The sequence below is a fragment of the Callithrix jacchus genome, chromosome 10 (assembly GCF_049354715.1).
Source record: "Callithrix jacchus isolate 240 chromosome 10, calJac240_pri, whole genome shotgun sequence".
NCBI classification, from domain to species: domain Eukaryota; kingdom Metazoa; phylum Chordata; class Mammalia; order Primates; family Cebidae; genus Callithrix; species Callithrix jacchus.
The window spans coordinates 9,167,452-9,189,550 of NC_133511.1; the positions used below are offsets into that span (position 1 = coordinate 9,167,452).

A 22,099-nucleotide genomic window follows, 5' to 3' on the forward strand; every position below is an offset into this window, starting at 1 on the left:
CAACCACTCCAAAAACATACCAAATGATAAAAAACATCGGCAAAATGAAGAAACTACATCAACTAATGGGTAAAACAGCCAGCTAGAATCAAAATGGTGGATCAAATTCACACATAACAATATGAACCTTAAATGTAAATGGGCTAAATGCCCCAATCAAAAGACACAGACTGGCAAATTGGATAAAAAGTCAAATCTCATAGGTGTCCTATATTCAGGAAACCCATCTCACATGCAAGGACACACAGGCTCCAAATAAAGGGATGGAGGAAGATTTACCAAGCAAATAGAGAGCAAAAAACGCAGGAGTTGCAATCCTAGTCTCTGATAAAATAGACTTTAAACCAACAACATCAAAAGACACAAATAAGGGCATTACACAATGGTAAAAGGATCAATGCAATGAGAAAAGCTAATGATCCTAAATATATGTGTACACAATACAGGAGCACCCAGATACATAAAGCAAGTTATTAATGACCTACAAAGAAACTTGACTCCCACACAATAATACTGGGAGACTTTAACACTCCACTGTCAATATTAGACTAATCAACAAGACATAAAATTAACAAGGATATCCAGAACCTGAACTCAGATCTGGACCAAGCAAACCTAATAGATATCTACAGAACTCCACCCCAAATCCATAGAATATACATTATTCTCAGCACCACATCACACCTACTCTAAAATTGACCACATAATTGGAAGTAAATCACTCCTCAGCAAATGCAAAATAATGGAAATCATAACAAGCAGACTCCCAGACCACAGTGCAATCAAATTAGAACTCAGGATTCAAAAACTGACTCAGAAACACACAACTTCATGGAAACCAAACTGGCTCTTGAATGTTGATTGGAAAAACAATGAAATGAAGGCAGAAATAAAGATGTTCTTTGAAACCAATGAGAACAAAGACACAATGTACCAGAATCTCTGGGACTCATCTAAAGCAGTGTCTAGAGGAAAATTTATAGCAGTAAATGTCCACATGAGAAGCAAGGAAAGATCTGAAATCGACATGCTATCATCAAATTTGAAAGAGCTAGAGGAGCAAGATCAAAAACCTCAAAAGCTAGCAGAAAACAAGAAACAGATCAGAGCAGGACTGAAGGAGATAGAGACACAAAAAAAAAAACCCTTCAAAAAAAAATCAACAAATCCAGGAGTTTTTTGAAAAGATCAACAAAATAAACCATTAGCCAGATTAATAAAAAAAGAGAGAAGAATCAAGTAGATGCAATAAATAACAATAAAGGGGATATCACCACCAATTCCACAGAAATACTAACTATTATCAGAGATTACTACACACAACTCTATGCACAGAAACCAGTAAACCTGGAAGAAATGGATAAATTTCTGGACACTTGCACCCTCCCAAGCCTAAACCAGGAAGAAGTTGAAACCCTGAATAGACCAATAACAAGGGCTGAAGTTGAGGCAGCATTTAATAGGCTACTAACCAAAAAAAGCCCAAGTCCCGATGGGTTCACAGCTGAATTCTACCAGACATACAAAGAGGAGCTGGTATCACTCCTTCTGTAACTACTTCAAACAATCCAAAAAGAGGGAATCCTTCCCAAATCATTTTATGAGACCAACATCATCGTGATACCAAAACCTGGCAGAGATTTAACAAAAAAAGAAAACATCAGGGCAATATGCATGATGAACATAGATGCAAAAATCTTCAATCAAATACTGGCAAACTGATTGCAACAGCACATCAAAAAGCTTATCCATCACGATCAAGTAGACTTTATCCTGGGGATGCAAGGCTGCTTCAACATACACAAGTCTGTAAACATAATTCACCACATAACAGAACCAAAGACAAAAACCACATGATTATTTCAATAGATGCAGAGAAGCCTTCAATAAATTTCAACAGTCCTTTATTCTAAAAACTCTCAATAAACTAGGTATCAACTGAACATACCTCAAAATAATAAATGCTATTTACAACAAACCCATGGCCAATATTATACTGAATGGGCAAAAACTGGAAGCATTCCCTTTGAAATCTGGCACAAGACAAGGATGCCATATCTCACCACTCCTATTCAATATAGTATTGGAAGTTCTAGCCAGAGCAATCAGGCAAGAAAAAGCATATTCAATTAGGAAAGGAGGAAGTCAAATTTTCTCTATTTGCAGACAACATGATTGTGTATTTAGAAGACCCCATCATCTCAGCCCAAAATCTTCTGAAACTGATACGCAACTTCAGCAAAGTCTCAGGATACAAAATCATTGTGCAGAAATCACAAGCATTCCTAAACACCAATAACAGACTTAAAGAGAGCCAAATCAAGAACAAACTGCCATTCACAACTGCTACAAAGAGAATAAAATATGTAGGAATACAACTAACAAAGGATGTAAAGGACCTCTTCAAGGAGAACACAAACCACTGCTCAAGGAAATAAGAGAGACCACAAACAGATGGAAAACATTCCATGTTCATGGTTAGCAAGAATCGATATTGTGAAAATGGCCATACTGCCCAAAGTAATTTATAGATTCAGTGCTATCCACATCTACCTACCTAGTACCCTCTTCACAGAATTGGGAAAAAAAAACACCTTAATCTTCATATGGAACCTAAAGAGAGCCCACAAAGCCAAGACCATTTTAAGCAAAAAGAACAAAGCTGGAGGCATCAAGCTACCTGACTTCAAACTATACTACATGGCTACAGTAATCAAAACAACATGGTACTGGTACCAAAACAGAGACATAGACTAATGGAACAGAACAGAGGCCTCAGAGGCAATGCCACACATCTGCAACAATCTGATCTTTGACAAACCTGACAAAAACAAGCAATGGGGAAAGGATTCCCCGTTTGATAAATGGTGTTGGGAAAACTGGCTAGCCATGTGCAGAAAGCAGAAACTGGACCCCTTCCTGACACCTTATACTAAAATTAACTCCAGATGGATTGAAGACTTAAACATAAGGCCTAACCCCATAAAAACCCTAGGAGAAAACCTAGGCAAAACCATTCAGGACATAGGCAAGTGATTCATGACTAAAATACCAAAAGCATTGGCAACAAAAGCCCAAATAGACAAATGGGATCTAATTAAACTCCAGAGCTTCTGCACAGCCAAAGAAACAATCATTAGAGTGAACCAGCAACCAACAGAATGGGAAAAAAATTTTGTAGTCTACCTATCTAAGGGCTAATATCCAGAATCTACAAAGAACTAAAACAGATTTACAAGAAACAAACAAACAAACCCATTCAAAAGTGGGCTAAGGATATGAACAGACACTTTTCAAAAAAACATATATGAGGCCAACAAACATATGAAAAAATGCTCATCATCACTGGTCATTAGAGAAATGCAAATTAAAACCACATTGAGGTACCATCTCAATGCCAATTAGAATGGCAATCCTTTAAAAATTAGGAGACAGAAGATGCTGGAGAGGATGCGGAGAAATAGGAACACTTTTATACTGTTGGGAGGAGTGTAAATTAGTTCAACCATTGTCGAAGACAGAGTGACGATTCCTCAAGGACCTTGAAATAGAAATTCCATTTGACCCAGGAATCCCATTACTGGGTATATATCCAAAGGATTATAAATCATTCCGTTGTAAAGAGACATGCACATGTATGTTTATTGTGGCACTGTTTACAATAGCAAAGACCTGGAACAAACCCAAATGTCCATTAACAATAGACTGGACAAAGAAAATGTGGCACATATACAGTATGGAATACTATGAAGCCATAAAAAATGATGAGTTTGTGTCCTTTGCAGGGACATGGATATATCTGGAAACCATCATTCTCAGCAAACTGACACAAGAACAGAAAATCAAACATGGCATGTCCTCACCCATAGGCAGGTGTGGAAGAATGAGAACACATGGACACAGGGAGGGGAGCATCACACACTGGGGTCTGTTGGGGGTGAATAGGGGAGGGATAGTGGGGTGGAGTAGGGAGGTTGGGGACAGTTAACATGGGGAGAAATGCCAGATATAGGTGACGGGATGGAAGCAGCAAACCACATTGCCATGTGTGTACCTATGCAACAATCCTGCATCTTCTGCACATGTACCCCAGAACCTAAAGTGCAATAAAATATTTTATAAAAAAGTTCTGTAAGTCCCTGTTTTCCTTGTGGAACACTGCAAGGTCACCGCATGAGTAAGTTAAATTACAAACATGTTTTTCAAGCTATAAGACATGCCACAAGACATGTCAGGGTGATGAACTGCCTTTGTCCCCATTTCTGTAAAACTTCCTGCTTTGTATTTTCACTCCCTGAAAAGTATAAAAGAAAGCCTGTCTCCTTTATCTAACGCTCCGCCATTTTGGACATCAGTCTGAGCTGGGCAGGTGTACATCTAAAATAAATCTTTCTGCAACCTCTAAAAGAAAAAAAAAGTTTCTACCCTTTCTTTTGCATCATGCCTAATAGTACAGATTCTTATATGGCCCTTTGGAGTTATATACATATATAGATTGTGGGGATGTGGATATATCTGGAATATTAGATATATCTATCTATAGATTGTTTGGAAGTTGTATAGAATGCCAACCAGCAAGGGAGTGAGAAAGTGATATGGGGAGGAAAATATAGCCATTAAAAGGTATACAACTAAGCCAGCTACCATGAGAATTTATGCTCACAGGGAAATTTGGGGAAATGGTGCCAAATACGTGGCATACATATGTATATATGTTGCGTGTGTGTTCCTGCAGTTGCTAGAGAGGGGTGCTGTTTACCTGGGTTTGATTCTCATGCAGAAATCCTAGATGACAAAAGGCAGATAGGTTGCATTTGTGGCAGAATCAGGAGACATGTGCTGTAATTGTATTGATCTGAATTCTTTAAGCCTATTCAGAGCAAAGGTACATGAACGTTTTCCATAGAGCAAATGTAAGCCACATGGAGGAACTTGTAACAAATGTTGTCAGTGTTTCACCTATATCTCTTAAGCCCCTCTATTTCAGTGTGCTACTATTGACTTCAAATTACTAGTAACTGTTCCCAAGGCCTTTTCCTGGAACTAAAGGAGGTCACTCTGCCTGTGGTTAAAGCAGATCAGATTGTCAGGGAATTAGCTTCTCCTTGGAGCGGTCTTAAACCTAGATGGAAGTGAGGTAGGACTGAAGTGGTCTTACACATCTACACATACCACAGCTCCCTTGTTTCTAATCTGGAATGCCCCTGAGGCGTGTATTTGGCACTATTTCCCAAAATGTCCCTGTGAGTATAAACTCATGGTAGCTGTCTTAGTAGCGTACCTTTTATTGGCTGTCTTTTCTTCCCTGTATTACTTTCTCACTCTCCTACTGGTATTCCATACCCCTTCCAAACAAAGTATTTTCATTCCTGTCCCTGCCTCAGGGTCTTATTCTGGGTGAACCTAAACTAAGACAACTGGTGCTAGAAAAAGTCCAAGGAAGAATACCCTCATGATGGGATTCTGGGACTTGCCAGCCAGATCACAAAAGGTCCCCATTACTACTAGTGATAAGATGGTGCTGATCATTCCTGGCATACCGAGCATCTCAATTACAAACGCTCTCAACTGGGCATTTTCCTGCAGTGCAGTGGTTATTATACTACTCTCATTTGTACTGAATTACAATAGGATATATGCTTATGCAATATTGCTAGCATTTCTTCAATATGGTGGCAATGGTAATTATGAAGACTGTGAAATGGATTGTTTTTGTCATAGTGGCATTGAAGGAAAAAAAGAGAACTTTCATTCAGCTGACCATAAAATAGAGCTCAGTGTGAAACTCAAAAGACAATGCAGCATTGAAAGATAATGTATTTACTGTAGCTACAGAGCAGATCCAGCTGAAAATCAAATCTGGGACCTGAGTGTGTGAGAGAGAGAAAATTGCAAAGACTTACTTCTCAACCTTGAGACTTTATGCCTTGGTAGAAAAGGATTATGTCTGAGCCTGAGAAGGGGATATTTGAGGATAGATGTGCTTTGGAACCCTGAACTTCCACATTCTCTCAAACCTCTACGCATGTGGAAATCATTCACTCCCTATTGTTACAGGATGTAACATGCTTGTTGCCTAGAAAACATAAAGAAGACTCACCCAAGGCAGACACCTCATAGATTCTAGGACAATAACTTGGGCCAAAACTCAGTTTGAACCCCTGGAAAAAATACTTTCCCTATTCCAGGAAAACAAAAAACAAGGAATAAGCTGCAAGAACTGGCTAATCTTTCCTGGAAGAATCAGAGAGAACATACCTCAAAGTGGACTTTTAAGAGTGCTAGCCCAGCAGTGAGAATTTAAGACTGGAAAGAGAGGATTTTTGGAAATGGGGACATTCCTCTCATGACCTCAGCTAAATGTACTGGGACAGACTCCTGGAACTGACACCAACATGCTTCTGGGATAGTTCCTCAGTACTTGGAAAGTGATGGCATGTAATAAATGAGATAGAGTTAGTCCATACATTTCCCGCTCCTTTTCCTCGGGTAGAAAAGTTATTGGGTAGGTACTGAATGTTCTTTCTCAAAAGTTTTCTCTTAGGATTAAGCAACGAGGAGCTGAAATAAATTAGAGATTCCTAATAGATGAAGAAACAGTGAGCAATGACAACTGAGCAGACAGGTGAATGTGAACAGGTCAAGGACCTCATCCTGAGTCAATTTGAACATTTGTCAGGCTCCAGGAGTGTAAAGAACCAATCTAACTAGAATATTCTTATCTCATTATCAGTTTCCTCTTACTTGCCTTGACTATAGAGATATAAGAAACTAGTAATCTAGGGATAAGCAGAGGGGGAAAAGAAAAAGAAATAAAAGCCAGCAAAATAGAGAAGAAGCCACATATTACTCCTTTTCCTGCTCCAGGCTTTCTGTCCAAAATAACCCCAAGATTTGAGAAAAGAAAATAATTTTTGAATTTTTATGAGTGTCTTAGACTAGAGGCTCTACTGAATTGACATTGTGTTTATGATTTAAAGGGTTGTAGGATTGTCTTTTAACTAAAAGTGATTCAAAAAGTCACCAAAACTTAATTTTTTTCATCGAGCACCTGGAAAAAAGTTATTTACAATATCTGAAGGAACAGTGAAACGAAAAAGTTTCACTTGATTACATCAGATGTGCCTGTTCAACATGCCAGTACTCCCGCTGCATTGTTGCTTTTGCCTTCCTCAGAAACACTCTGGCTTTACTCTCTGTATGTCCTGTTACAGTAATAAAAATTATAGTTGATAACAGTCAATGTAGAGAAAAGGCAACATATTGAGCTGGAAGAAATCTAAGCTGTCCTGTGTGTTTCTTCTTAGTCAGCCATACTTTGTGATTAATAACTCCCAGGCTATTTTAAAGCCAGATTCCCATGTCTTCATTTGTTTTCTTGTTCAAGCATAAAGTGATATATAGACAATCAAAAAGACTCTAAGATATTAAAGGTTGAGGCCAGGCACGGTGGCTCACACCTGTAATCCCAGCACTTTGGGAGGCTGAGGCAGGTGGATCACCAGAGGTCAGGAGTTTGAGACCAGCCTGGCCAACATGGCAAAACCACGTCTCTACTAAAAACGCAATTATTAGCGGGGTGTGGTGGTGGGTGCCTGTGATCACAGCTACTCAGGAGGCTGAGGCAAGAGAATCACTTGAAGTCAGGAGGTGGAGGTTGCAGTAAGCCAAGATCACACCACTGCACTCCAGCCTGGCCGACAGAGTAAAACTCCATCTCAAAAAAAACAAAAAACAAAAAACAAAAAAAAACGATCGAAAACCATGAAACTCTGGGGCCATTTGGCTTTGTCTCTTGGGTCTTAAAATGAATGCAGTAATATCTACTTGACAAGCATGTGAGAAACAGGAGGAATTGAGATGGCCACCTCCAATGTGGAATAAGTCACCATCACTGTGTTCCATCAGTCTTCCAGAACACTGTGTACTATATACCAACTTAATCAGTATGTGACTCAAACCAAGTATTTCTTTCCTGCTGTGGAGTTCTGTGTTATAGAAAACAAAACAAATGAACTATACTCAAATCTAGCAAGATCACTTCCCCTTTCTTTGCATGAAATTTCATTTACCATGGAAAACAAAAATTGTGTTGGCACTATTTGTTCTTCCCCAAACCCTCTTTATTGATCCCTGGACTTAATCTTTGTTGCTTTTGTTGCAGATTGATTTCTTAGAGAATGCCTGATGTTTTCTTTCCACATCAGTGTTTCTCAATTAAATAACTCAGAGAAAATAATCAATAAGTTGTCATAAGATACAAGTAAGGCTCAAGAACATACCCATCTCTTTCTCTGAATCATTGTTTTCTAACTGTACAGAGACAAGTTGCATGTTTAGGCCAGCGGTTCTCAGCCAGGGGTGATTTTGCTATCCCTTGACCCCCTCATGACTCTTGACAGTGTTAGACACATTTTTAGTTGTCACAGCTAAGGATGGGTGCTATATTGGCTTCTAGTGGGTAGAGGCCAGGAATGGTGCTAAGCATCCATATTAGTTCCCTATTGCTGCATAACAAGTCACCATGAACTTAGTAGCTTAAAAAGTACACATTTCTACCTGATAGTTCTGTAGGTCAGCAGTCTGATGGGTGGAGGAGTGGGGCTTGACCAGCTTCTCTGGTTAGAGTCCCCCAGGGATGAAATCAAGATGACAGCCAGACTGTGCTCTTATCTGGAGGCTATGGGGAAGAATCCACTTGAAAGCTTATTAACATTTGTTAGAAAAAGTTAGTTTCTTAAAGTCGTAACACTGAACTCCCCACTTCCTTGCTGTCAGCCAAAGGCTGTCCCCAGCTCCTAAAGGACACCCATATTGGTTTGCTTATGACTCCTCCATCTTCAACATCAAAAATAGCATGTTGAACCCCCCAAGTGCCTTGAATCTCTGATTTTCTCTTCTTCTGCTCGGCAGGTGGGGGTGTGTGGGGAAATAACTTTCTTCTTTAAAAGAGCTCACTTGATTGGATCAGGCCTATTGGAATAATGTCCATGTCTAAGGTTTAGTTAGTTGGGACTTTGATTACATCTAAAAAAATTTTTTTGTCATACCATCCAACCTGGGCCGTATAGTAAGACTACCCCCACCAGCTCTACCAAAAAGCGAATTAATTTAAAAAAATTAGCCAGATGTGGTAGCACACGCCTGTAGTCCCAGCAACTTGTGGGGGTGGCGTGATGGGCGCTGAGGCAGGAGGATTGCTTGAACCTAGGAGGTCAAGGCTGCAGAGAACTATGATTGCACCACTGTACTCTGGTCTGGATGACAGAGCAAGACCCTGTCTCAAAAAAAAAGTCACAGAAGTATCTCAATTAGTTTTGTCATTAAATAACCATTGGATTTAATGATTTAATATTGTGGGACCATCTTTGGCATACTGCTAATCACAACAGCCTACAAGGCACTAGACAGCCTCCCACAACAAAGAAGTATATGGCCCCAAACTCCTATAGTGGCAAGGTTGAGAAACCCTAATCTAGGCATATCTTTTTCTGGATGATGGAAGCATTTTCAGTTTATCTTTCTTATGAAAAGCAGATTCACAGCCTACAGCACTTGAAAGAAGCATATGCCACTTGGTTTCTGATCATGATCCAGGACTCTCATTATCCAGGATCTGTTCATCACAAAGATCTTATCAAATATTTGACATCTGCTGGTCCATCTATTTTTACCCATCCACCCCTTTAACTTCACATCTATCAGTCAACTTAGTATACACTCTTATGTTCTTTGACAGGATATGAGGAAAAGAGGGAACTGTTAACATTCTCTTTGACCAGATAATCAGAATGTGATCACCTGTGTAATTAGAATGCAAGTTTTCAATTGCAGAGACTTTTCCTTGGTCCCTGGTATACCAAGCCCTTGATACAATTTGTGGCACACGGTAGATGTACTCTGGGTATTTGTTCAATAAACGAGTTTCCCAGTCAAGAATCATGGGACAAGAGGAATCTTCACTTTTTGCATGAACATTCAAATTTAACTGGACCTGAGGCATAATCAGAGAATGGTTTTACTGTGAAGTGTTAAGAGATGAAGCATATGTTTTTGTCACTGGAGCTTAGCAGCACCTGAAGGGCATGTAAAGGTGCATAGGCTTTCATATTTCTTAAAAATCAGAGGAGCCACCTAATTCAAACTCCCACTTCAGTAAGAAATCTCTATGACACCTTTGGTGAGTCTCATTTGTGTTTGAGTTTTTCCAGATGATGTAACAGAGGCTAGATGCTTTGGAAAAGTAATCTTCAGAGATTTTTTACCCATATGCTCCCTAAAATAATTTTGGAAAATCATGGACTCCTTTGTACATTTTTAAGTTGACATCTAAAACTTCTAAATCACAAATTTAATACTTTTAAATAGTATAATCTCTGGCATATTCCATATCCTACATTTTCTTTAAATATATTTGGTAAAAAAGTTTGGATCAACAGATTTAATGCATTCAATTTGTGTAGCATGTCTTCCATACAATCTATCAGGAAAATCCAGTTCTAACTGTCAATCTAAATAGACAAATCAGGCTTACTGTTTCCAAAAACAGCCTGGATCCATTTTTCAATTTAAATAAACCAGAATACTTTCATTCCTCTGACAACCACCTTATTTTTAAACTCTAATATAAATTGATACGTAGATAGGTAAGACATAGAGCCTTAAAATGAGTTTGTCTCCCAAATGACAGCTGTCGCCTCTCTCAGAAATCATACGTCCTCAAGGTATTGCTTTTCATAGTTTCACATAGGTTTTCACACCCTGAGTAAATGCACTATAGTAAGATTGAGGACTGGTGAGACATACGTTTTTCTTTAGTGAAATAGGACAGATGCAAGGACAGGTGATAAAAGATAAATTTTAATCCCAGATAGACACATTTTAGGGAGAAGTACATATAGAGGTAGAAGACTTGGAAAATAATTCCCTTAAAACTATACATATTCCCCTGGAAAATTTCTAATGTATTCCCAGGGATTGATTCCTCCAGTCTGAAGACCGCTGGTGTATATGGTAACCAGCTCCATGGTTAGAAAGGTCTTTCCGCTACTGAAATAATGCATTGAAAGAGGCTTCCTGGCTTCCTGTCCCACATCTGTTTTTCTATATCTCTGTTCTCTCTGGAGTATGTTGAGTAGGACAAATCCATCTCCTATTGATGATACTCCAAACATTTTAAGAAGCTATGATACATTCCCCACATCTTTCCATCTCTTAGGATTAATATTTTCAGCTCCTTGAATTGCTTATTACCTATCATTGTTTTCAGTCCATTCACCTTTCTAGTCATCTTCACATAGAGGACACTAACACTTATCAATTTTTTTTCTAAATTTTGATGTCCAAAACAATATAGTGTATCTATTACCAGGGATAAAGTATCAATCTTAGTAATTTTCTTTATAATGTAATGAGCTATTTACTGAATGCTTGCTATATGCTCAGTGCTGAAAACAGCACTGCAAAAAAGATTCTATTACTATTGTTGCTATTTTGCAGATGACAATGCTGAATTAGAATAAAACTAGATAACTAGAACAAAGTCAAGAGCTTCACTCTGAGCTTCTTTTATTAATATTTGCTGGCTGGGGCAGTAGTTGATTTAATAGTAACATGGCAACAAACGACACTTTTCTCTAAGTTAGCTAGAGATTCTTTATTTAACTTGAAAGCAAATATTAAATACCTCTGTAGGCATGCAGGGACCCAGATTAGAGGAGATATAAGATTAGGCAAAATGTCAGAATCAGTTGTGCATTCACTAGAAAAGTCCCTGTAAATCGAAGAGGAGCCTGGCATATATTATGCTGTACTGTTGTTTAGAATGACCTGCCTAAGTCAAACTAGACTTTGTTCAGTCCAAGGGAATCTGTGGAGATCCTGTAGACTGCTGCTGATTGGAAGGAAAGACCTGAACAATGGGGATTTCCCATCTTCCCTCCTGCACTTCAACCAAGCATCTCTGCTTTTCTCCACCTTTACATAATGACCCCAGTCAAAAGCAGTTAGAGGTAAAATAAAAATAGAAATAGATGAGTGTGTGTGAAAGAGAAAAACAGAAAGGGAAAGAGTGAGTGACAGAGAGAGAGAAGCCATCAGTCGTGAAAAAGGAATCACAAAAAGAATACTTTGGAATCAGTTTACCTGGGTTTTAGCCCAATAATATATGTGGTAATATACTTCTCAGTGAGTTACCTGGGCATGGCCTTTAAACACTGTGAGCTTTAGTTTTCTCACCTTACCTATAGGAGGTACTCAAAGATTTTTGTTGAACAAAAAATGAATGAATAATTTTGTATTTTGGAAAAAATAACCTTGCAAGGTTATAGAGAGGATTAATGCTAATATAGGGTTTAGTATAGCCTGGCGCATAGTAAGTGTTTCGCAAATCATAGCAGTTATTATTGAATCAGTGCTTCTTAGATTTAGGTACAGGTGCCCACGTGGCACTTTTTTCTAAGTTAGATTGAGATTCTTCATTAAAATTGAAATATTAAATGGTGTTAAATATTTGGAACCTGCTTGTGTCCAGAGGGGCATCCCCATTACAAGGGAAGATAATAGGAATTTCAGAAGCTTCTTGGTTCTCCACTCTTGGGAGTGTGGCCTGTGAAGTCTGGTGGGAAAAATAGTGGCAACAATGATATTATCTGGAAGAAGCCTTGTCATTAAGCCAGATGTGCCAAAATCATATGGTAAGTCAGTGGGATCAATTCCTGCAGTCCAAGAGGTGTGCATATTTGCTGTCATTGCTCTTCCTTGGGTTTGAAACACACTGCCTGATGACATCCAACTCTATGTATTTAGGACATTTGTCCTCTGGGAAGGAACAATTATAAACCTATTGCCTATTCTTGAAATAGAAAAGAAAAAAAAAGTGTACCATGCTTTTGATGTGAAAACTAATGTCTTTAATCTACCTAAATCATTTCCAGTTAAATACCATTGTCTGGGTGAATCACATTCATCTGCTGTAGACTCTTAAATTCTCCAAATTAAGACCTTGTCTTTTCATAGGATGTATAAAATAATGCACACTGTTTTAGCTCTCCTGGTATAACAGATGGCTATCATTTGTAACAAAAGAATAACATTGGAAGCCTTCTGACATACCCTTGGAGCTTGGTATGCAAGAAAAATCCCATTTCATACATATCGTAATCCCATAACAACATGTTGTAAAGATATATTCCCCATAGAGAAAACCCAATCACTAATTTCTTCAAATCTAGAAAACAGAAGGACCACTGAGAGTCAATTCTAATTATGTAAAAATTCTTTGCTTTACAAGATAACTTTAAAAAATTATAAAATATTGCTATATGCTCAGTGCTGAAAATAGCACTGCAAAAAAGATTCTATTACTGTTATTGCCCTAAATATCCTATTCTTGAAATAGCCAGATCTCTTTTTGGAGTATTCAAAATTGGATTTGCTTTACAAAATGTTTATTAGATTGAACTTTTCAGAAGCAAAGAGAGTGTGTAAAAATGGGGCATTGCCTGTCAGGACTCGATGGTAAAGTATCACTTAGTCACAGTGAAAAAAAAAAAAAAAAAGACTCACCATTCCATCCCAAGACCACCAAAGCCAAATTGTCCAAATGTGGCAGATGGCTATTTCAAGCATCACGTGCTCTCATTCCAGGCAGGAAGGTGATGCTAGCATTGGGGTGGGGGGCGCACATCAGTAACTGTGTAATCCTGATCACAGGGTCAAAAGAAGGGACCCCCAGTTTACAGCTTTTTCCTCCACCCGTCAGACCCTCTTTCTTTACAAGTACAGCAGATACAAGCAAATAAGTGGTCGTCAGTCATTTCTGATGCATCACAGGAAAGAACAACAACATATACTGCACCATTCAATTTAGCAAGTAAGCAAGCTACGGGCACTGTGCTAGATTCAGAGAGAGAAAACAAGACAAGGAGGAAAGAAGAAAATACACCTGGATGTATTTCTTCTATAATAAGACACCTGAGTGCCTTCAAAGACCATGCAATGACTTTTGGTATTGCTCCTAGCTGGCTTCTCCAACAGAAAAATGAGCATACTCCTTTTCAAAGCTGGTTATTGTAAGCAAATGCACTATTCGTATTTTTCCAAGACTTCTAAACCAATAGATGACTAGTCTCTTTCCAGATTTAGAGAAGCGGTTGAATTCTTTTCTGGAAGTTTTATCTATTTTGCTAAAAGGTTGTGCTCCAAACACTTTCCCAAGAATTAGGGCCAATGAAGGGGTACTTTGTGTGAGCTACAATACTTGGAATTTTCATAAGGAGTTCTTTCTGCCTTCCTGTAATTTCATCTTTCTGCCTTGTAAGACTATGTATGCTTTGTGTGCTCATGAGTGTCTACATTGTCAAAATAGAAGGGGTGTTTAATACAATGAGTCTGGGGGAGTATGAATCAGGGGGAGTGAAAGATAACTTTGAAATTCCAAGGGAGAAAAATGGCTAATTTGGATTGTTTAATTTGTTCAGGTTTGTGTTTTGGGTTCTGTCACACTTGTGTCGAGAAATGCCCCTGTTATCTAATGCATGCAGTTTATGTTCAGAACCAGGGGCAGCACAGAGGATTTGGGGTGGGGATTTTCCTCAGCCACAAGGGAGAAAGTCTGATCTGTGCACTGAAAGGAGGTGGTTCTCCAGCGTGTAAAAATGTGATCCTGGCACCAAAGGGTCAGCTCTACAACAAAATCAGAAAGCTGGAGAACTGAAGATTCAACCCTTCCCAGGCAAGAGAGTGCGAAAGGTGGGTTGCTTGCAGGGTAGGGGTGGGGGTTGCTCGTCCTAGCTCCTGGGCTGGAGAAGGTCAGGGAACTGGGAAGTGTGTGTCAGAGGCTCGCTACGCCAGGACAAGGTGTTGGGGTAAGAGGGTGGGTGGGGGCCGGAGAGGTGGCTTGGAGCCCTGGCAGTGGCTGCCTGACGTCACCAGCCTCTCTGGCAATAGGCTGTGAGCTGAGCTCCCTGAAGCGGCGGTGAAGGCGGCGGCGGCAGCGGCAGCAGCGCTGCTCGGTCGGTCTCTGGCCCATTCACTCCGTGCCTTCTGCAGGCGCCACTGCAGCCGCGCGGCGGGGGCTCCCTCCTTGCAGCCAGCTGGCAGTCCAGGTAAGAGACAAGGTGTGACTAAAGGCTTCTGATGGCCAGGTGACCTGATGACCCGGCGCGACTGGGGAAGGCAGCTCAGGTGGCCTGTGCAGCCACCTCCGGCCCCCGCCCCTGCCCCGACCAGGATCCGGCTTGCTTGCGCGCTGCCTCGCCGCTCCGCAGTGCAACAGTTTGCAGCTGCCTCTTCGGAGGCTCCCTGTGAGCTTCGGGTCTACTGGCTCCAGTCTCCCGGAAAAGCCTCGGGGCCTTCCGGCTGGGTCTGGGAAGGACAGAAAGGAGGTCTGTTCCCCAAACTTTGAAGGCGGAAACCCTCCCCCTCCCATTCCAGCTCCTCTAGAAAGCAGCAGGCTACTGCCAAGTTGGGGTCACAGGGAGATGGGAGGAGAGGGCCGTTTGTGGGAATGTGTCAGCTGAGAAGGATGTTTCCGCTGTCTTTTTTTTTTTTTTTTTTGGAGCGGGGAGAATGCCAGGGAAGAAGGCTGGAGAAGAGATGGAGCGCGTTCCTGCGCGTCAGCCACGGTCGCGGATAGAGGCAGAGTGGGATGTGGTACCAGGGGTATCCCCCTGGGAATGGAACGCAAGGGATCTGACGCGGTTCCAGAGAGGGCGAGTCTGGAGTGTGGGGCGGGGGGTGGTGGGAAGAAGGGAGGACTGCGTACCCGGAGCCCGCTCAGTGGCCCAGGTGGGTGCTGGGAAGGGTAGGATCCAGGTTAAGACATCTGCCAAGAGGGAGCAGAAAAAGAGGAGAACCGGCGCTCTGGGAAGCAGGGAATTCAATCCGAAGCGGCTGGGTGTCTGCTGCAATTATAAAGTTGTGAAGGGCGGAAGGGAGGCTGCCTTATCTGCTGAGTAATCGGCACCTCCGCGGAGCCGGCGCAGACCCCATCCTGTCGAGTGGCTTGAGCAGGCAGCTGGTGGCTCTGGTGCTCAGCCAGGGGTGGGCAGGCTGGGGTCCACTGACCGAAAAGACGGGCAGCGCCCAGCTCAGGCAGTGTGCCCAGAGAGCCGCTTTGCGGTGTTGTTTAATCCTTCCCGACCGCACTCCCCTGGGCAGCAGCCGAGATTCTAACTAAGCTTTGTGTCTTTGCAGCCTGGTGCCTCCGCGAAGGAAAGGGGCGCGCGGAGACGTGTTCGAGGTGGAATCAGTGAGGATTTCTCCAGCGCAGTTCACTCCTGGGTCGCCTTGCTTGCCAGCAGTTGTTCTGTTAGTCCTTGGCTCGCTTACACACCCCCTCCCGCTACAGGGAGCAGTTTTGGGTGGTGTGGGCTCCATCCTCTTCTTGGCTGCTGGGAACGGTGTACTCAAAGGCGAAGCCTAGTGAGCCCGGCCCCTTTCAGCCCCGCGCCAATGAGTGCCAGGGCACCGAAGGAGCTGAGGCTGGCTTTGCCGCCGTGTCTCCTCAACCGGACCTTTGCTTCCCCCAACGCCAGCGGCAGCGGCAGCATGGGTGCCCGTGGCCCAGGCGGCAGCGGCACCTGCATCACGCAGGTGGGACAGCAGCTCTTCCAGTCCTTCTCTTCTACGCTGGTGCTGATTGTCCTGGTCACCCTCATCTTCTGCCTCATCGTGCTGTCCCTCTCCACGTTCCACATCCACAAGCGTAGGATGAAGAAGCGGAAGATGCAGAGGGCTCAGGAGGAATATGAGCGGGATCACTGCAGCGGCAGCCGTGGTGGCGGAGAGCTACCCCGACCCAGCAGGCAGGCCCCAACCCACGCAAAGGAAACCCGGCTGGAGAGGCAGCCCCAGGACTCTCCCTTCTGCACCCCCTCCAACGCCTCATCTTCTTCCTCTTCATCCCCTGGCCTCCCGTGCCAGGGTCCCTGTGCTCCTCCGCCTCCACCGCCAGCCTCCAGTCCCCAAAGAGCACACGCAGCTTCCTCCTGTTTGGACACAGCTGGCGAGGGCCTTTTGCAAACGGTGGTACTGTCCTGATCGTCTAGCCCCTCTCGTTCCCCGTCCTCATTTCCAGCATCTTTGCCATCCTTGCTTTTCTCCTCCTCCTTTCCTTTTCCATTTTCCTCTGGCCCCTTTCCTCTTCCTGGTTTCCTTACCTGCCCTCCCCTTACTCGTTTCTCCTCCGCCGAGGCACTGTGCGGTATTTGTAAATATTGGGCGAGGAAAGTCTCTGAAGAAGAAATAACGCTGATAATAATACTTTAATAATATTTATAGTAATTATTATACTAATAACACAATCCAAGCGCATGACAAATCACATAATTTCTCATTGTCAGTGAAGGATGCATCTTCCCACCCCGTGCTCCCCTCAATTAGGAGGAGAAACCGCACAAGCTACCAAATATATAAAAGGCATTGATTCCCAGAGCAGAGGGAGGGGAGGGGGCCCAGTAATGTACATAGCTGTCAAGTTAAGGTTTAGTTTCCTTCCTTCCCCTCTGACCCATAAGCTTTCACTTTTCCTTTAGCTTCCCTAACCTCCCCATTTCCACCCTCAGCGGGGCTCAGGCAATAGTATATAAAGAAAATGTCTGTATGAAGCACCAGGACTGCAAGAGGCCATGGAGAAAGTCCCTGGAAAGCGTTTATAACAGGTACCCCTTGCCAGTCAGCCCATTTCTCACCCCTTGGTTAATCATTACCTTTTCCAGGACAGAGCATTTGATTTACTTTTTAAAATGTCCCTCGCTGGCCGAGCATAAGTACATTAAAATCTTTAAATACCTTTTTTAAAAAGCTAACGCTTTCACTCCCTGCCCCGCCCCCACCTGTACACCTTTGACTTGTAACATTTTCAGGATTTACAGAGGATCTGGGAGCTGTCCAGCCAGGTCTGGTGCTGAAGTCGCCTCACCGTTCTGGTTACTTCCTCTAGTTGTGAAGGCGGAGGAGGAGCTTTTTGGAAAGTGACTATTCTGGCTTTTGGTTGGGTTCTTTCTTCTTTTTCTACAATCGGGTTAGCGTGTACTATTGGTTTTCTTATTATTAAACATTGCATAAGTTATCTTTTTGTAAAAAAAAAAAAGTATTAGGTGATGTGTAGTACTGAAAGTGCAGTATCTAACCAACTAGAATGTTTGTTTTATTTTTAGAACAAGTGCACCTTTGTTATATATTTATAATATTGGTACCAAATACAGAAAAAAACTATAGTTCTGTACTATGTCCTCCAAACTGTATATTATTGTTCTTAATTTCCAGCTGTTGATATAATGGTTACCACTGGATGAGAAATTCAGTGGTGCAGACCTGGCTTCTGCTGTTTCCAGAAGTGTTCTTTTGTACCTTATCCTGTAGTAGACTGTTATAAAAAGATGACACACATGCTTAAATTTTTTCTTTTGCAAATAATAGGAAAAAAAATCACAACCACAGAAACAAATAATGGATGTGCAGGAATGCCATCTATTAACAAACATAGTTAATATTTAAACAGTGCCTGTAGTTCTCCCTGCATGCAGTTACCACCTGGAGGCAGTGGTGTGTGCTTGCTTGTACTATAAGTGGTTGGAGATGTGACTGGTGGGGATGTTGGGCAATTTGGATGACAGGACATGAGAATTTCAAGAAAAGTTTGATCTAGTAATTTCTTATAGGATAAAAATGTTTGCAGCGTGTTTAGCTACAAATCTGTGCCTGCAGCAAAGGAAAGGCTCTCTCTTTGTCTGCCCTAGCTAGCTTCACTGAACATACACAAATACTGAGAAAAAAAGTGAGAAAATATAAATATTTTATTATTTTCTAATGCAAGACAAGGTCATCTATATTAGAAATGGAATTCGTCTATAGTTATTTACCACCTTGTTTCCTTTGGTTGAATGATAGAAGAAGCCAGAAGCATATTATAATATTAATTATATGCAGTGGCATCTCTTCTTGGAAATTAAGCCTTTGACAGCTATTCAAATTTTTGGGAACTATATGAATGAAAATGATCTGCAAAAAGCTCTACCAAAAGAGTCCTTACTATTCTGCAGGGTGTAAGGCAATAGTGACACTACGAGCATCCCTCTCCTAAACAACTAGTAGTTCTAAATTGTCTATTTGGTCCAGGCACATGTGCTCTTATTCAGAGGAAATATTACAGCTGATGTTTTTGGTTATCTATTAAATTGCCCAAGCTTATTCTGCAGCTCTTATAAAAATAATATATTAAAGTTAATTTAATCACCCACTAGATAATAACCTTTCCTGAAGCACACAAAAGATCATCATTGAAGCATGCCATCTTGTAGTATTAGGAAGACCAGGTATAATATTTGGATACAATGTTAAACAATGAACCAGATTTTCTCCAGTGCCTTAGTCACTTCCTACTAATAGGTAAAAGAGTGCATTAACTCCCTCAGGCCGCTAGGGAATCCTTTAGTGCATCAGAGTTCTACAGTGTACATCAGAATGACTAAGGCACTGTGAAGAAGAAAGTCCATTAATTTTTGTGGCTCACCCTCATCCAGTGGTAGCTCTTTAATGTCTTATTACAGAATGACTTTTAGACTTGAAATTTGAATAGAATCAGGGACCCAGAAGGGAGCTTCGTCATTTCCAATGAGCTCCAACAAGTGCATGGATATTACTTTCTTCCCCTTATTTGGTGCACTTTCTACAGTGAATAATTTCCCATTTTATTAAAGCAATAAGATGTTCTGTTGTGAGTAGTGCTGGATAACGATTCAATTTTCTTGGTGCTGAAGCTACGCATATGTTCTTGCCTTATGAATCATAGTACATTCGAGGCATGCAATAATCATCCCCTTCCAAGGAGGAGCCTGTACACTGTGGGATCATTAAGAAGTTGTCCTACATCATTTTTCCCCAAAGGAATGCAAGGAGCAAGAGAAATAAAAGCATCATCTATATTATTTAAAAAAAAATCTCAATACCTCTCAAAATGGGCACACATCTGTAATACACTTTTATTGTGCACCTTTAAATGTGTATGCCTTTATCCATTAATTGACTATGGTTTAATATTTTAAGTAGTGCTCTGTGTAAAGATGATGCAGTTTGTGAGTCAAATTTCATACTGAGCTTAATATACTCAGAACCTAAGCTTCCAGTGGTATCACTTGTGATTTTTTTATGAGACAGAGAATTACATGAAATTCTAGTAATCCAGTTCCCACACCAAATTATTTCAATAAGCACATATCTAAGCAATTTGTACAGACCCTGTTTAAAACACTGCTTTTCAGAGAGCTCAATTGGCATTCTCAGGAGCTTGGGATGCTACCAACAGGGCATTGAGGTTTTCATTTTTATGAAACAAAAGGCAATCTGGAAATAGCTAAATTTATTTCAAGGATTTTATTTACTGATGTCCCGTCAAACTAATTGCTTCAAATCCCTATAGCTACAGCTTAACTTCTGCACTTGCTATTCAGTATCAATAAGGTGGCATGCTTGATTCTTACTGTTTTTAAAAATGAGAAAATTTGGAGGGAGAATACTATTATATCAACTGTACAAGACTCTGAATCTTAAAGATGTAGATGGATATACTCTTTAGACTTTATATACACCCATAGATATGTATTTATATATGCATACATTTTGTATAAATTTACAATTGACTTTTTGTATTCTCTTTTCTGTCATGACAAGAATGAGATGGAAACTAAATAGTTGTTCCATCCTCTTATCCAAAGAGGATACTGAAAAGTCAGGTATGTGCATGCACTTATTTCTCTGGGTCAAATCTGAATGACTTTCTCTTTAGTAATGAAAGGGGAGAGTCCTGGTTAGCTTGGAAAATTGGTAATTAGATAAGCTTCCTTTCCTAGGTTAGTGACTCAAATGTAGCAATGATAATAAAGTTATGACCATGTCAATGTGGTCTAAATATCTAGCTGGAAAGCAAAAATATCCAGAAGAGGTTTCGGGCCATCTAGACCTCAAACCTGGAACCTGGATTGTGGTTTGATTTTTTTTTTTTTTCATTTTTGACCTGTATGTTGTGTAGAGATACAATTTTTATCTGCATAGCTAAAGTGAAAACATGACCATTATCTTTAGTTTGAAAAATCATTTTTAGATAATACGGACAAATTAGCTTTAAGAAACTTCTTTGACATCTGAATTTTCCACCATTTCTATCTGCATTAATTGTATCAATTAGATAATGGTTAAATTCTTTTTTTTTTTATCATGTAGACATATGCTTTTCTGTGGGTGACAGTTGAACAATTGCTAGATGATATTATGTGAAAGTTACAGGTTAAATTAGAAGCAGAAACTTTAGTATAATCTATTCAGTTTCCTTAGTCCCAATCCCATATGAATTTGATCTGTGAATTTGAATCTGAAAGACCTACTTATTTGGGCCATTTTTTTGTTGGAACTAGTGATTGTGACTCATGGATGAGGGTTTCAGTTCATATTAGAATAAATTGCCCAATCTATAGGAGAGTGTTTAATAATCGGAATGAATGTAAATCTGATTCTGATTTGGTTTGTTATTTGGTAACATTTGAGAAACAGCTAATGTGGCTCGACATCAATACTTATTAATGTCACCAACCTAATAATACAATTGGTGCCATGTATGAATGCTTAGCTGAAAATAAGAATTAGCTTTAATTGGAGACAACGACTTATAAGGAGGTCCTGCCCCTTTGACATAGGGATATTTCCCTTACAGTTGTGATTATAAGGGGTTGTTTCTATAGAGAGATTAAAAGCAAGCAACAACAGTGAAGTCATGATATCGACAACAGAAAAACTGACTTTCAAACTTGAGTATACCCAATACATAGAAGAAAACAGCTATTAGAATTCATGGAAAATTTGTTTTGCTTTTCTATCAATAAAAGAGTTTTCTTGTTAATTGGCTTTTTGAATAATATTTCCTCACCAGTTTATTGTATAATATACTAGGATAATGTAATTACTTATTCTGTTACACTCAGATGCTCACAGAAAGTATATTGTTTTTAAAAAATATTTTCCCAACTCGTCCGCTCTTCCTCACAAAGCAACTACATCTTAGAAATAGGATGTGTATAAAATTTAGGACAACCCAATAAACAGT

General features: G+C 40.6%; 1 protein-coding gene across 8 annotated transcripts in view; it reads left to right on the forward strand.

Annotated features, from left to right (window-relative positions):
- Positions 1–21,895, forward strand: part of C10H11orf87 (chromosome 10 C11orf87 homolog) — a 446,639-nt gene extending 424,744 nt beyond the window's left edge. For 2 of the 8 annotated variants that reach the window (XM_078339400.1, XM_078339399.1), the window contains one exon: positions 16,198–21,895. In XM_078339400.1, the coding sequence (XP_078195526.1) occupies positions 16,198–17,043 (846 nt within the window). In that variant the 3' untranslated portion in view covers positions 17,044–21,895. Of the gene's footprint in view, positions 1–14,572; positions 14,752–14,973; positions 15,108–15,267; positions 15,387–15,442; positions 15,790–16,197 lie in introns of those variants that run through there. The other 6 variants (XM_009006737.5, XM_054241539.2, XM_035264466.3 and 3 more) reach the window with 6 other exon arrangements.
- Positions 21,896–22,099: the final 204 nt, after the last annotated feature.